The sequence below is a fragment of the Patiria miniata genome, unplaced genomic scaffold (genome assembly GCF_015706575.1).
Source record: "Patiria miniata isolate m_02_andy unplaced genomic scaffold, ASM1570657v1 HiC_scaffold_3, whole genome shotgun sequence".
Taxonomy (NCBI): Eukaryota; Metazoa; Echinodermata; class Asteroidea; order Valvatida; family Asterinidae; genus Patiria; species Patiria miniata.
In genome coordinates, this window is record NW_024037069.1 from 23,890,667 (window position 1) to 23,908,311 (window position 17,645).

General features: G+C 38.5%; 1 protein-coding gene across 1 annotated transcript; it reads left to right on the forward strand.

The window, feature by feature from the left end:
- Positions 1-893: 893 nt before the first annotated feature.
- LOC119737271 (copine-8-like) lies at positions 894-15,588 on the forward strand. Its single transcript, XM_038211479.1, has 18 exons — positions 894-1,271; positions 1,657-1,771; positions 2,007-2,044; positions 2,600-2,643; positions 3,550-3,653; positions 4,259-4,298; positions 4,538-4,614; positions 4,925-4,982; positions 5,998-6,101; positions 6,595-6,741; positions 7,682-7,757; positions 8,712-8,880; positions 9,447-9,640; positions 9,892-10,019; positions 13,522-13,624; positions 13,891-13,948; positions 14,047-14,120; positions 15,128-15,588. Exons 2-18 carry the CDS (start codon positions 1,704-1,706, stop codon positions 15,320-15,322), a joined length of 1,677 nt encoding a protein of 558 aa, XP_038067407.1. The 5' UTR covers positions 894-1,271; positions 1,657-1,703; the 3' UTR covers positions 15,323-15,588.
- The last annotated feature ends 2,057 nt before the right edge of the window (positions 15,589-17,645 follow it).

Genomic DNA, 17,645 nt, shown 5'->3' on the forward strand with positions numbered 1-17,645 from the left:
CATGCAAGTGCATGTACATGTACATGTACATGTTCAGTTTTTTTATTAATCGAAATTAGGGGTGGGTCGGTGGGTCAAAATAATTTGGAAAAAAAGTCGAAATTTTAAAACATTGAAAATTCTGAATGGCCCCTAAGGTATAGTCAGCTGGATGGACTGGACCCATAGAGCCATGGGCGTCAATCCTGGGGGGACAGTTAGACATGTCCCCCCCCCCCCCCCCCCGATTTTTGAACTCGTGTCTCATTTACAGGGCCCTTCTATGTACTTCAATGTATCTTTGCTTAGAAAATATTGATTGAAGTGGTCAGAAATTGCCTCAGATCACACCACAGAGCATCGAGAATCCATTTTTTTCGGGGCCCTTAAGCGGGCCCCCAACCCCACGCCTATAGCTCAGAATACCGATAGCTGATTCAATGACTCCAACCTCGAAAACGATGTTCAAATAATTATCTTTTGCTAAGAAAATATTAGTTAAAGCATGGAGGAAAGTGGTAAGAAATTGCTTCAGATCACACCACAGAGCATCTAGAATCCAATTTTTTTCGGGGCCTTAGTTTAAGCGGGCCCCGAATTACCCCACGCCGTTCGGGCTTCGGGCTTCGCGCTTATCGGGCTTCGGGCTTCGCGGGGCTTCGCGCTTCGGTACGAGCGAATTTGGAAAGGGGAAGGGGCGTGAACAGATCGACCGTTCCAATAGCCCCGCCCATTGGTGTTTTGACCAATATGCCGCACACTGCAGTCTCTGGTGGAGGTACAAGGTACAATCGTCGACCTCAGCGCAGCATGAACGCCGCATAGAATAACATCTATGGAACGCCGCGCCAATTATGCACATATAAAATATGGACATGCATGGTCCTATCACCATGATGAAATATCATGTTTTATGTTTACTTGACCTCACGGGTTAATGTTATAGTCCTCAGAAACCACGGCGATAGCGAATTTATTTACATTGCAGCGTACCTTGAACCTCTCTTCAACAATAATTGATCGAACATGCACAGGCAAGGAGACGAGACAAAGTTCATGTAGGCTACAACAGTAGTAAATTTCTGGGCGATTCGTACACCCGCGCATACGTTATTAACTCACACCATATGGCAAGAGAATTTGCGGTGTGCTGTTAATTCACATACCGTGCAGACTATACGAATACGGAGTTGATATAGGCCCTATTCGGATTATTATTCCACATCAAAGTGCGCGTAGCTCATGTATTTCTGAAAGCCACTGCCCATCGAAGTGAAAGTTTATAGCCTATGGTAATCTCTATTTTACTGTTTTTTATTTCCAATGCATTTTTTCGACTTTTGTACTTTTCTGCTACCTGCAAATTTTGTAAAAGTGCATTTTTCTACTTTTCTATTTTTCTGCTACCAGAAAAGCAGATTTTTACCTTTCTTCCTTTTCCTGGCGGACGAAAAGTGGACATCTGCTTTTCTGCTATTAGAAAAGAAAAAAAGCAGATTGAACGTTTTGTGAAAATGCACTTTTCTACTTTTCTGCTTTTCTGCCACCTGAAAAAAGACAAAAGGTTGAAGAAAAAAAAGATTAGCTTTTTGTTGAAAGATTTTTTTAGAAAGTGCTCGAGAAAGGGTTGCAAAATGTAACCCAACTGGCCGATAGTAACTTGCTAGTTTTTTTCAGTTTATATTTTTTCTTAGAAAAAACTTCAATTGCAGAAATAGTCCAGAATGGCAATGTCGCTCGGTCAAGCTCAAGAAGATGCATCTACGAAGGTGGAGTTAACAGTGTCTTGCAGGTAAGTTTGGTTTTATTTCCGAGAACAAAAAATCGTTATGGAAATGGTATTGTTTTCTTGTTCAATTCCAATTGCAGTTGTTTAAAAAAATAATAATCGGAGGTAATTATATGAAGAGTCTCAGAACTTGTCAAACATTTTTCGAGAGTGAAACATAAGCTTGAATATTGTAAATTATACTCTTGTAATGAATTAGCTAATTGACTCTGAAAATTTAAATGATTTTTGTTTACAGCAATTTGCCTAAGGGCCTATATTCCACGTCGGATACTTGTGAGTATTGGAAAATACTATATTTTGTGCTTGCACACATAGGCCTACGTGTAAATTAAAAAATAATTTTCAACTGTTTCGATTCCCAACCCACCTCACTTTTCCCCAACCCAGACAACCCTATATTCCGAAGTTGGAATTGTTAATTTCATTGAAACTATTATCACACCACTTGCCACCCAAGGTGTGACTTTTCATGTGAAAGTCCACCCATGTTCCTTAAAAATGTAACTAAAACTCAACACAAGGTATTGAGGGGGGGGGGAGATGGGTGAACATTGAAAAGCGAATTAATTTCATTGTAATTTAATTCATTGTTCGTTTTAGTGTTTCTTCCATGATTTCTTCAGATCATTATATGGTATTAAACTTGATCCCTTGATATGCTTGTTACTCCATGAGCAGCAAGCTGCAGTGTTTTGGGGTTCATAGATAAAGACAATCATGCATTTATGAATGTTTGAATTGAATTCACCGAAACATAACTGGATAAAAGCTGGATTAAAAGCTAATTCTGATTTACATGGGCAAGAGATTGTGTGTTTTTACTTGCAGTTTGTGTCATGCGCACAAGAGAAGAGGAAGGGCCTTTTCGAGAGGTAGGTGTGGAAAGAATTCCATACACGGCCTCCACTCATATTCCTTAATATGACCTGAAAAATACCAAAAGTTGTAAATCTCATGAAGAAACAGTATTCTAGGAGTGCAAACAATCTTTGATAATACTTAATCATTTTCTGTCATGGCCCATAGACTTCGTGCAGGAGGTCTGAGTGGAGGCCTTGTATGACATTCTTCCCAGGTGTGAACATTTCTTGTCGGCATGGCATGGCAAATAAAATGGAACAGATAGAATATATCATACATACATACATACATACATACATATAGGCATTTTTATAGCGCCCCACAAAGATCGGAGCACTTTACAAAAGCTGACGAATTAATTAAAGATACAAACAAAAAATGCATTGCTACGGATACAAAAAACTATACAAGCAAAATAACATATGGCATGATTAAACAAATAAATGGGTTTTGAGTCTATTTTTGAAGAGCTGAAGTGTGTTGGCTTCCCGGATGTTATCAAATTAGGTTTTGCCCTTCACCGACGTTTTAAACACTGTATACTCACCGTTAGCTCGGTGGTCGAGTGGTAAGACATCTGCACTATAAAGCAGGAGGTCGTGGGTTCGAGTCCCACCCGAGTGATTTGTCCAACCTTCACTCGGGAGGTAACACACTGAGTATACATGCAGTGTTTAAAACGTCGGTGAAGGGCAAAACCTAATTTGATTTATATCACCCCGGCGCAAAAATTCCATCTTAAGATAGAATATAGTTTTAAAAAATGAAAAAGGATCAGCTATAAAAATCAAGGGTTTTTGATTGTTGCAGACTCCGACATTAATTATGTTTACTGTTAATTGAAAATAAGCAGCTGTTTACCTGTCGTATTGCTATTGTGGAAATATTACGATGATAGGTCTTTCATTCTTTTGCAGTTTGGAAGAACAGAAGTGATATGCAACAATCTCAATCCAAAGTTTTTCAAGAAGTTTGTGATTGATTACACCTTTGAGGAAAAACAGTTCCTCGGATTTACCTTGTAAGTATACGTACCTCCTGAAACTTTTGCTGAAGTTGGCGAGCGAAGGTGGGGGTGTGTAGTCATCACTGGATATCTTTGCAAAACAAGATGACTAGAGTATTCAATGACCGAATGCTTAATAGTGTTACAACTGATAATGTAGTAATTAACCAACGGATAATGTATCACCAACCAATAATATAGTCACACAAATTGACCGATACTGTATCACTAACCGATAATGTACAGTAACAGAAATTGACCGATAGTGTAGTAAAAGGTACTACGTGGACTTCCTTCAAGAACTACTACCCAGCTGTCACTGCACTGCCCCCCCCCCTTATTCCATCTCAAGACACAGAGTCAGTTATTTCAGATTAAGATATTTCATTTCATTTCCATTCCAATCAATTTGTGATTAATACTTGAAAGCTACTTTTGGAGGATAAAATTTTCTTACATCTAAATTTGATAAAACTCTCAGGCAAGATGCTAGGGATTTAAAAAAATGTGTCATCTGGAATTAAGACTAGCTAGCCCTTTTTATTGATTGCAGAAAGAAATGCTAGCATTGATTTGAAGTGATTAATTTCCGAATTCTTGTTTTATATATTTTTATTCAGGTACGATAACGATTCCACAAGCCCAAACCTCGATAAACATGTAAGCTTTTCTCGACTCAGAAACCTGCATTTGGCATAAATCATTGCTTCCGTGGATGGTATCTAATAATAATAAATAAATAAATTAAAAAACACACACACTTTGTTTAGATAAGCTCCAACTAAATATCCTACGTCAAGAAATTGCAGTAACTATGTATTTTGTAATTCCATATCAAGAAAATCTGAAATAAAGGTTTTATTTACAAAACTGGTTTTGTTTCAATTTTCGTTCTGCAGCGTTGCCTTGGCGATGCTGATTGTACTCTTGGTGAGATCATGGGATCAAAAGGTTGTAAATTCACAAAACATCTAAGGTTAGTTGTGTTTGATTTATACCAAAAAAAGATATTTAACTCTCTCTTATACTTTTACAAATCGAAAAGTGCAACCAGTGGAATACCTTACCACACTATATATTTTCTCAAGTTTGTTTGTGGTACATGCTTAAGTTCCACAGGGTATCTCGTGAATTCATTCTTAATAAAAATGATAACAAGAGATGGTTCCTGAAGGCAAACAGTTAGAACTTCTGTTAACAGTCCAAGTTTGATGTGAGTTTCCAGAGGGTTTGCAATTGCTGTAAGAATGGCTCCAGAATTTAATATCTGTGATTTCTGCTAACAGATTAAATGAGGACTCTGGGTCAATTACAATCCAAGGCGAAGAGCTGAGCGATTGTCAGGTGAGATTATTCCCAATTATCGTTGATTTTTGTGAAAATGTTCCAGAAATAGGCCTTTTTTCCTGCTAGTGTGATATTTGCAGTGTTTTGGTCAAGCCCTTCAAAACAGTGCTTCCACTTTCCAAATTTGAATTTCCTTAGATTGGAATAGTTTTCCCTGCGATTTCCTTAAACTTTTTTTGGGATTTCCTGATTTTTGTCCTTAAATAATTTTAAATTAAAAGTCGCCATGATAATGATAAAAAAAATGGATATTTCTTACAGGTTTAGTTTCTCAGTTTCTCATCATCAAAAAAAGTATCTTCGAAGCTATTAAACTGTGTGTCATCATCATCTGCACACGCTGTCCGAGTGCATGGGGCCGGGGTCTTGTTTCTTCTATAATGGTGCGGATTCGGCTCTTTCGCGTCTGCCAGCCACACCATGCTTTAGGACGCGGCCCCAAAAGCCGGGCCCCAAAATAGCCTTAGTATTTGTTTGGCATAAAAATATTATCTTTGAAGTAATTTCTTAATATTTTTGAAATATCTTTGAATTGTCCTTCAGATTTTGAATTTCCTTAAAATTTCCTTAAATTTTTCATTTCCTCAGAAATTTCCTTAGGACATAGAAATTTTCTTAAAAGTGGAAACACTGCTTCAAAGGTTCTCACTGTCACAGGCCCGCCAGTTAACGTCAAATAAGTCATCACAAGCTGTTCACATTCACAGAAAAACTATGTTATATTTCCTCCCCTGTTACTTGTGAACCGACTTGTGAATGGACCTTTTATTTACTCATGACAGGACTTATTGAGATCGACTTGTAATTGACTTGAGATCAACTTGTGATTGACTGCCGGGCTGATACTTGTGATTGTCTTGCCATGTGAATGATCGGGATGGACTCGACACTGGATTCTTGTTCTGGCTGTCTCATAGACTGATTTCTTTTTATAATATCATACTATAACCTATCCATCTTGATTCAGTTTTCTTTTATTCAATATCAAGGCACTTTGCTTGTCTTCCATTAGGATATGATAACGTTGCAGTTCAAAGGGGACAAGTTGGACAAGAAAGGTTTCATCAGCAAATCAGATCCCTTCTTAGTCTTCCACAGATGCAACGAGGATGGAAGGTTTGATAACAACAAACAATTGCTGGATTTTCTGTTCTTTTTCCCCTTTTACAAAAGATTTTAAAACATGTGCAAAACACTTGAATCTGTTTGTACACTGGACTTAATTTTGTGGGGGAGGGGGTGGGGGGAGCCTAGGGGGGCTTTAGCCTCCCCCCCCCAAAAAAAAAATTGTCTAGCCCCCCCCCCCCCCAATCCATAACAATAAAAAAATTGCATTAGCAAAAAGAAGGAATGTGAAGTGCATGCGAACGGTCTCCCCCTAAAGAAATAGTCGTGACAAGGGTGCATTTGTAGTTACTATAGTGTGCCTGATTGTACGATTTTATTGAGGCTCCCCATTGAAAATAATGCACGAGCCCCCCCCCCCCATATTAGGTAAAATAGCTATTTTACCAACCTCTACTCGAAAATGCCTCTTCATGTAACATTTTGTGATATATCGCCTAGACTATCTATTAGTATTTGTACTTTGTGTCTTCTTCCCTTTCAGCTTCACAATCTGTCATAAGACGGAGTACATCAAGAGAACGCTCAGTCCACGATGGAAGTCAATTAACATCATGTTGAGAACGCTGTGCAACGGAGACAAACACAGGACCATCAAGGTGGAGTGCTTTGATTGGAACCAAAATGGCAGGTTAGTTTTTCGAGTCATGGCAATGTACGGAAATAAATCGAAAATCATGAGAGTATGACTCATTCTGAGTTTTGATTCTGCACCAGATTTAGTCCCAATTTCAATATGCCTTGCTAGAAGTTCAGATTTATACATGTACCATTTTTTAAGGTACATATAATACAGGAACATTTGTAATCAAATGAGGTTTTGCCCTTCAACGACGTTTTTTAAACACTGTATACTCAGTGTGTTACCTCCCGAGTGAAAGTTGGACAAAATCACTCGGGTGGGACTCGAACCCACGACCTCCTGCTTTCTAGTGCAGATGTCTTACCACTCGATATAACATTTGTAATTGCATGTACCCATAAATGTACATGCCGATATTTTTCATCAGAAAATCCTTGCTCAAAGTGAAAATTGGACTGGTACCAAATACCCTACGAACAATTATTCCACCTGAAATGATATCATTCGGAACAAAAACCAATTATTGTTGAAGGGGTTTTCAGAAAGTGTGCCCGCGGGGCACAGTTCTTTACATGCATTAGTAACGGATAACGAGAAGGGGAAAAAATGTTCCTTTTTCTGTTTTCTTAAAATGTATAGTATCCACTGAGCTGACAAGTTTGTGTTGTTTAATAAAAAAAAAAGCTCAAAAAGCAAATGTCCTGTATACTTTTACGGTCAGTTGGAGATCTCATTTGGAGGCAATTCCAAATACTGGTCAGTCTTTAAGAGGTAGGATTTCTAGGGTTCGGGTAAAGATATCACATGTCAAGAGAATTTTAAGAGGGCTAGTTCAAATAGAAAGAAATTTGAATTCCGTTCATGAAGCTTTTTTAAAGAGATATGTAACTCAAGAGGCCAGCTCTGAGTTTTGTGTAATCACAAACATGTCTTACTTTCATGACTCATTTTGTAATCTGCTTTTGATTTTTGTTTTTTGTCTTTCCAGCCACAATTTGATTGGTGCGTTTGAAACCAGCGTGACTGAATTGGTAAAGGGGCCTGGTCTGCCTAATGTTTATCCGGTAAGTCCAGTTTAGAACAAATAGGATGCATCATTCCGGAGGCAGTTATGTAACAAATACTAACAACCCTTTTGAACATATCTTGGTTTTTTTTATATGTGATAACATACATTTATTGCGATGCTGCATAAAGAACGATACATAATGTTGTATATTCAAATTGGCAATACATGTACATATATATATTTACAATAGTGAACATTAACTAAATGGCAGCATCTAGGTCCGGGGTGAAGCATAAGCTTTTGTTCCCCAGCCTATGGACAGACAGACAAGTGGCAGACATACATGGAAAGACAGAGCACAAACACCGGTGTAAGACAGTAATCAAGGCCATTTTTATCCCTATTACACTGTTTTAGTATGCAATTAAACATTTATTTTTCAGTTTTCTAGCAAAAATAGAGAGAGTGGGTGATGATTTAAAAGAGTTATCCAGACTATTCCAATATAGAGTGCCACGTTGGACAACACTGTTTTTGGACAATGTCGTTCTACTATAATTAACATACAGATTTTTCCTAGTAGTGCTTCGGGTATTATAGGAATGAATGTTTGAAGTAAGTGTAAAACAGGGGTTAAAACAAGCAGATAATGAACGATTCATATATTTATACATACATTTTCCTAAGTTGAGATGATACAGGTCAATAAATTTTAACAATTTTAAATTTGCAAATAGAGGCCCAGAGTGTTCACAATAGCCAGTTTTAAAAATTACTCGAACTGCACGTTTCTGTAGAGTAAGCAGTTTGTTGTATTTTAGGAGTTGAACTACCCCAGGTCAGAATTGAGTAATTTTAAATACGGTAAAACAAATGAGTTGACAAGGTTAGTAATATGCTACTAGGTAAAAATATTTTAGACGGTTCATTATACCAATATTTTTTTGATATTTTAGATTTTATTTTGTTTCTTCAATTTGATTACAATCTTGTTTCTTCTTCCCTCCAGCTGATCCATCCCAAGAAGCAAGCCAAGAAGAAATCCTACCGTAATTCTGGTCTGATCACACTCTTCAGCTGCAAGATTGAACCTCACGCTCGGTACTCTTTCTTGGATTACATCCGGGGAGGTTGCCAACTCGCCTTCACTGTCGCTATCGATTTCACAGCCTCCAATGGTATGTCTGTATTGGCGGAGGATTCATTGAAGGGCACATTTAGTTCTCACAAAAAGTCTTACCCTCTAGACCACTTAGTCCGGTGGTCTGAGTCCAGTACATGATTCAAGTGCTTGTCAAGTGATCTGCAAGTCTAGCTGTCTCGTTTCCATGGATGTCATTTTTATTTCTTTGGGGGGGGGGTGCATCTATAGCTAGCTGCACCTGGGCAAATATGAGAAATTCAAAAGGTGTATAAAATTTTCCTCAGAATCACTTTTATATATATAAGGCTGAAGTTTAAACATTTCCTGGGCTTCATATGCTAATCACTTTATAATGCTGAACAATTTCCCGGACTTGTAGAAAATTGTTAACATTCACATTTTCCAGAATTGACGACAATTGATTTCAAGCCTTTTTCAGGGATTTTTTTTATAAATTGCCAGACCGGAAGGGCCATCCCTGACACTGACTGACTGGCCAGCTGACCAGCTGTCAAGCTTTCGGATCCAGCTGGACTGGTCTTATTCCTTGTGTTACTATGTGAGTTTACAACCCTGTAATTTGTTCCTCATTTTCCTCAGGTGACCCTCAACAGCGCTCATCTCTCCATTACATCAATGCAGTCCACAACCAATTTGAATCTAACGCTTACTTGAGGGTGTTGCAGGCAGTTGGTGAGGTCGTTCAGGACTATTCTCATGATAAAACCTTCCCAGCCTTCGGCTTCGGTGCTAGAATCCCACCCAGGTCTCAAGTCCAGCAGCAGTTCTCCTTGGTAAAATAGTATCAGTTTTCCTCACAATTTCTCCTCGACATTCTCAGTGTTTGTTATTCTAACAGTTATTAGTTTTTCTCTCTTTGCTTGTTAGTACGTTTTTATTCAAAACCATCCTGCATTTTTCTCCCTGTACCGCCACAATGAGCACTCAATGGTATTCTGGCTATACAAATTCTTATGCGTTCTATGAGTTAAAGATTAGATTTAATGAAAGTTGTAACACTTAATATTTCATTTTTATTCATCAGAACGGCAATCCAGACGACCCTGTGTGTGTTGGCGTAGAGGGCGTAGTAACAGCGTACAAAGAGATGTTACCTAAGGTGAGGCTAGATGGCCCCACAGAGTTTGCTCCAATCATCAACCAAGTGGCAAGGTTTGTCTTTTTCCCCCCGGATATTAAGCCTAACTGCCTTCAAAAATTAGCTCAAAGCCCACCAATTTGTCGACTTGTGTTATTCGGAATCAAACAGTGGAGCTAGCTGCTTGTTTCTCATATGAAGAAGGAATTTTGCATCAGGGAGATGTAGTTTCATGTCGGTTTTGCCTTCAAAACGTAATTCTAATTATTTAATGTACCACATAAAATAAGGAGCCAAACAGTCAAGCTGTTTTAGGTACATTAATGGAGAATCATTTATTCTAAGGCTACTAGGCCAGATCAAATTGAATTAAGAAATTCTACAAGGCCAAACCACATATACTAGAGTCTTTATTGTAACTACATCTAAGAAATAAAATAGAATCCTCCAAAAAGTATATCCCAAAAAAATAGATGGTGGGTAGTTGACGACAAATTAAAAAAAGTTACTTACTGGTAGAACAATACAATGTATATACATACATGTAGTATAGGTACAGTTTGAATAGTATTTGAAAACCGATTAAGTTCTTGGCAATGCTTTTGCAAACGGCTGTGTCAAATTGTAACCTTTGCTCAGGGGAGAGGGTAATATATGCTTGGAATGCCTCAGACTTCCAGTCCCCCATCATTTTGACTATTTCACAAGGAAGGCCAGATTGCAAAGCCCAAGTCGCCCCTCCTCCGCGACAACTGTGAGTGCCAAACTGTGATGGAGGGAGCTTTAATTTAGTCAGCAGCTTGGTAAGAGTTGCTTGGAACTGGGAGGGAGTCAGAGGCTTGTAGCCTGAACTTAGTGGTATCATAAAGGCAGGGCTATTGCAGGGTACATCTGGTCATAATACAAAATATCCAATGAGGGCAGTGACTGGGCAGAGAGGATGCTCGTGTAAGAAGGGCAAGGGCACAGACAATTGGCGTTGTTTGAACTGGATGGTTTTGGACCATCGAATGTTGAGCAGAACACCCCAAGGATGTACAGAAAAATCTGATTGGGTAAGGTGCCGTTCAACATCAAAAGACCCAGCAGAAGGGGTGAGGAAGTTGGATTTGCGTAACAATCCAAAAAAAGGCTACTAAGCATGCTGCCCAAAATGCAGCATCAAAGGGGGATGACAAATCTAACAAGGATCTTAGGGATAAGAGAATGGTAGGGGTGATGGGCTCTTTGTATGTACCACATAAATTAAGGAGCCAAACAGTCAAGCTGTTTTAGGTACATTAATGGAGAATCATTTATTCTAAGGCTACTAGGCCAGATCAAATTGAATTAAGAAATTCTACAAGGCCAAACCACATATACTACAGTCTTTATTGTAACTACATCTAAGAAATAAAATAGAATCCTCCAAAAAGTATATCCCAAACAACTAGATGGTGGGTAGTTGATGACAAATTAAAAAAAGTTACTTACTGGTAGAACGATACAATGTATATAAATGTAGTATAGGTACAGTTTGAATAGTATTTGAAAACCGATTAAGTTCTTGGCAATGCTTTTGCAAACGGCTGTGTCAAATTGTAACCTTTGCTCAGGGGAGAGGGTAATATATGCTTGGAATGCCTCAGACTTCCAGTCCCCCATCATTTTGACTATTTCACAAGGAAGGCCAGATTGCTAAACCCAAATCGCCCCTCCTCCGCGACAACTGTGAGTGCCAAACTGTGATGGAGGGAGCTTTAATTTAGTCAGCAGCTTGGTAAGAGTTGCTTGGAACTGGGAGGGAGTCAGAGGCTTGTAACCTGAACTTAGTGGTATCATAAAAGGCAGGGCTATTGCAGGGTACATCTGGTCATAATACAAAATATCCAATGAGGGCAGTGACTGGGCAGAGAGGATGCTCGTGTAAGAAGGGCAAGGGCACAGACAATTGGCGTTGTTTGAACTGGATGGTTTTGGACCATCGAATGTTGAGCAGAACACCCCAAGGATGTACAGAAAAATCTGATTGGGTAAGGTGCCGTTCAACATCAAAAGACCCAGCAGAAGGGGTGAGGAAGTTGGATTTGCGTAACAATCCAAAAAAAGGCTACTAAGCATGCTGCCCAAAATGCAGCATCAAAGGGGGATGACAAATCTAACAAGGATCTTAGGGATAAGAGAATGGTAGGGGTGATGGGCTCTTTGTGTTGAACGATGTGGCCTTTAGTTCTCTTTATTCCTAGCAAAATTGTCTGTAGATGCCAATTATTTTCTAGCGGGTTAGGGAGGCCACAGTCACGATGAAGTATTCTTTGGATACTAATGTACTGCGCGATAAAGGAATACTGAAGATGACCTGCTAAATAGGCCACATATCTGCTTAGTATGGTGGGAGTAACTGGAACAGGCGAATAACTCGTCATTGAACAAAATTTCAAATAAGTGCGGAGGTGAGAGCGATCGATAGGTACGTGGCTTTGGTGGAGGATGCGAATGTAGCAAATCGGTATGCAACCTGGCTATCCAGGTATAATTGTTCAATTGCATGCAGTCTGTGCATCTGGGGAGAAATAGACAGCAGGGGGAGAGACATATGAACAGTCAGGATGGATTCAACCCCCATGAAAACCAAGGTTGAAACAGGGATTGTATAACCTTAATAACTAGCCTGGCTCATGAAGACGAGAAATACAGTCGGCGAGAGTATTATGTCAACCAGGGAGATGGCATTTAACATTATTTCATCAAAATCTTCAAAAAAATAAAGGATGCATATCAACAAACCTGTGGAAGTTTCAACTCCGTGGATACTGTCTTTTTTAGTAAATAAAAAAAAACGTTTGCACAATTTTGGTTTCGTAACCGGATTCCGTTGTTAACACATAAAAAAGTGCCTGCCTTCAATGATAGTTTTCTTCCAAATTATACCATTTTTAGGCGTAATAATTTCACAGTGGTTTGGTACCAGTCCTATCTTCATTTTGAGCACAGATTTTTGTATTTAATGGGTTTTTACGTTTCCGGTAACTGCAAATGTTCCTACGTGCCTTTGAATAAGGGAACAAATGTGTGATCGGCCGGTTTTAAACACTATGTTAGACCGGCTTGGAGTTTGGACGCTGATAATGACCAGAGCCGAAGTCCAGGGTCGTTTTCAGCGTCCAGACTCCAAACCGGTCTTAAAACATAGTGTTTAATACCAGCCAAGCTCATATTTATTCCCATTCACGATTGTGTGCAACAATTTACTCCATTCTTTTTAAACACCCCTCTATGTTATAGTGCTTCTCGCGAGTAGTTGAAAACAACTCCACCGCGGTCTGCGCCACATCAAGCAGTATACCGCCACGCGCGCACCAATCGCTATAAGGATTCTTAGTACTACTCGCGAGAGGCACATAATTACAGGTGTGTTTCACAAAAAATAAAGTAAAATTGTTGAACAAAACCGTTGGACGTCTATATACTGTTTACTTGTTTTGACTTTTTGACCGAACAGTATTTATGAATGAGATCCAGCCTGAATCTAGAATAGTCATCTGAATTACAAGTGTAATGTGCTGTCTGTCTTACAATTGTTCCTTATTCACCTAGCTTTGCCGAAGCCAAGCAAGATGGTTCCGAGTACCTCATCCTGCTCATCATAACCGATGGATGCGTCTGTGACATGGACAACACAAAGGAAGCCATTGTCAATGTACGTCTCGGCATTTCAATCCGAATTTCCAAAGTTTTGAATGAAAATCAAAATGAAAATGAAAAGGGTTTTAAAGCAGTTTGGTAACATTCGAATTTTTGTGAAGTTAACTACACACTACTGAACCTTAAACTGTAAATTATTACTCTCTCAAGATTCTGTGGATTATCAAAATATTTAAATTTACGCTAGAAGTAATTTTCAAAAGCATTTCACTTTCTGACACTATAGTCTTTCGGACACCTACTTTATTGATTTCTTTTCAGGCAGCGCAGCTTCCCATGTCAATCATAATTGTTGGAGTGGGTGACAGAAAATTCACAAGTAAGTGTATTTATTTCAATGTAGCTACACTAATTTCGACAAAATAATTGAAGTAATTGAGGTTCACGTTAACTTGTTTGGTCCATATTTTGTTACAGGCATGGGAGAGTTGGCTGGGAAGGAGGTCCGAGTTTCCTCAAGAGGGCGCTTTGCTGAGAGAGACATCGTACAGGTCAGTCCGAGGCCGCGACTAAATGGCGTGGCTACGGCTAAGAGTAACATACCTATATGAAGTGGCTTCAGCTGCTTCTATAGGAGCGTGTGTGATTGCAAGCCGTAGCCGATGAAAGTCATGACTAAATGACTTGGCTAGCAATTACATACCTGTCTATGTGAAGTGGCTTCAGCTGCTTAATTCTTTAGGAACGTGTGTGATTGCAAGCCGTAGCCAATGAAAGTCGTGACTAAATGACTTGGCTAGCAGTAACATACCTGTCTATGTGAAGTGGCTTCAGCTGCTTCTATAGAAGCGTGTGTGATTGCAAGCCGTAGCCGATGAAAGCCGTGACTAAATCACTTGGCTAGCAGTAAAATACCTGTCTATGTGAAGTTGCTTCAGCTGCTTCTATAGGAGCGTGCATGATTGCAAGCCGTAGCCGATGAAAGTCATGACTAAATGACTTGGCTAGCAGTAAAATACCTGTCTATGTGAAGTGGCTTCAGCTGCTTCTATAGGAGCGTGTGTGATTGCAAGCCGTAGCCGATGAAAGCCATGACTAAATGACTTTGCTAGCAGTAACAATTATCAGTTTCTTATGTGGTTTAACTGAAGTTGTACCAAAGAGGGCTGGACAAACTGTAACTTGAGTCACCGAAATATATCCCACTTGATATTTTATGATTATTTGTATATAACTTAATTATGACTTACCGGCTCACAAACAAATGTTTTTCCTTCAGTGCACAAATGCAGGATATTAAAACTCATTTCCCACATCGTTTTCTTGTTACCTGAGTTATATACCGGTGCCTATAAAAAGTTATTGTCAAACCAACAGTGGCAGGCCATTTTTGCCTGTATAGTGTATTATAGAATGTCCAACCTTTGACTTGTTTTGTTAGTGAAGGTCACTTATAAAGATGAAAAATTTAATTGAAAAAGGTCGGGATGCAAAAATAAAATTAGAGGATCCAATTCAAACGAATGTAGTTCACAACTTTCTTTTCTCTTCCATACAGTTTGTTCCTGTCAAACAGTGTGAGGGAAGATACATTGACATTGCGTATGCCATAAGGCAGGAGCGTTTCGCCAAGGAAGTCTTGCGTAAGATTCCAGATCAAGTCACGTATTACCTGAGGAACAAAAATATCGTCCCTGGTAATTTCCCCTCACCTCGCCAGTTATCAGAGCTGCAGAAAATGAAAGTGGAGTGAAGAGGATGAAGGAGTCACCATAATTAATACCCAAGAACGGATAGATTATGTAATTAGGCCTATCTGACTGTGACCTTGAGTGCTGAGAAAAACATGCAAAACGAAACCAGTTCACCACTCACATTAGCCAGCAAAATTCTCCAAAATGTTCATAAAGCAAAGACAAGGTCCTCTGCAGTATTCCGCTATCTAAGTTTGAAGTCTCAATTCAATTTTTAAAGAAGATTTTTTTTGGGTCAATTTTAGGCACATGAGAGGGTAGTCAAGTGATTTAAAGACTAGACTGGTACATGTCCCACCATGGTCCAACCATGCCAACTGTTTGAAAAGGCTTAAACCTCGCCATTAGTCTGGTGGCAGATTATGGACAAATGTGTAGAAATAGAGATCAGTACCAGATATATGCCAGATGTTTCTTTTGGCACAGTTGATTGATGCAATACTGAAGGGTTGTTTGACTGGTTGTTTCAGGTGCCAGTCTATTTTCTTGTTTTACACCTTTTCAATACCGGGACTCTCGTACACAGTATTGAGAGTCCCAAAGTTTCAGACTACATAAGTATATACAGGCCTAAGATTAAGAAACTTAGTTATAAGCATTGATCACAGACTGTGCAACTAAAACCAGGTAGAATGGGCCTGTTGTTGATAAAGTTGTCCGCAATTTATCCTGGCTATTTAATGAGATTATACTCTAAAGAAATCTGAGGGATTGCAATTTTTTTCCACAGTTCATGGCTTCCTCAACAATTTAATTTGTAAACAGACGATTATTAAATACCTGTTATGGTTGATATTGAGACTTAACTGGTTGCAAATGTCCAGTATAATAAAACAATTATGTGGAGGAATCCTATATTCTGAAATTTCAATTAATTTTGTCATAAAATTAGTATACAGCTGTACATATAGCCATGATGAAATCAAATGAAACTCACTGCGGTGGAATGGATCAAATACTGCAAATATTAATGATGCTGTGCATGTAAAGATATCAGTGAATTATAAGAACTTGCCACATACATGTACACTGCTCAGTAACAAGTACATGTTTATAGGAAGTTTATTTTTGTAGCCTTCTCTCCAAGTGTACACGACTATAATGAAGAATATTTAGGATACTTCTCTTTTTAGCATTTTAGTTGCAAAATTTACCAAAGACCTAGGTCTAGATGTCATTCTGATTTATAAAAATGTATGATTCAAACAATGTGTTGTACAATGAGAAATACTGAAATGATTTTAGATAGTAGATTTATGTTGGATTTCTTTGTATTCAACTGTATTTTCTGATAATGTGTATAGTAAAAATTTTCCACTACAGTTTGGTTTTCTAGACTGTATTATGAAAGTGCCAAAATATCTAACCATACTTTCTGAAATTTATTCTGAAGTCAATTTAAATGCAATTTAAGTGTTTGACTACAAGTTATTCAGATAACATTCCGATATGTGGTTTTATAAATTATCTATCATTGCTTATGTAGGGAGACCAAATGCAGCCTCAGTTGTTCATCCAAAAGTTTAGCAAGGTGATTTGCATAGTGTGACCTTGGTGCTTCCCGCGCAAAGGCAACTTGTAACAAGTTTTCTTCTGTGGGACTTGAACCGGAAAGACCACCACAAACTTGGGGCATATATTCTCTCTATTTTGTAGGGAGTATGGCTCCGGCCATGCTCCAAATTTATATCCTTTTGGAAGGTTAGTATTATAGATTCGTCCCTGTGAGTACTTTAGTGTATAATGTGATCTTTTTGTGGGAATATTGTGTTCATTTTGAGGCCGGTTGATTCACGTCTGTAATTTGTAACATAATAATTAATATGTAGCCAGCCATGTGTTGACATTTGACCTTTATCGCTGTTCTATTTTATTGTGCCTTACATTTATCATGGATTATTGCTTTGTGTAAAGAATATTATCATCTTGACTCTTGTGTAGAAATAATGTAAATACAAGTTCGGTAAGCTCATCTCATTGTCGTCGTCATGCCATAGGTTCATAGTTTTACTGGCATATATTTTTAGTGGAACACTCGTCCTCTTTTAAATAGAGGGCCGGCCTCCTTTTGCCGTCCCGCTACACTTAAATGTTGTGTGAAGTAAGATTTTAACCGCTAAATCATTTTGTATACAAAATAAATTTGTAATATATTCTTTGTATATGTGATGATGATTTAAACAAAGAATTTGTTTATAGAGTAAATACAACATAGGCCTACTTTGCCATATAACATAACCTGGCAATGCGTTCTGGCTTTGTGTTCCGTGACAAATCAGAAATGGTATAATCTTTATATATCAAATCGAATAGAAAAGAGGG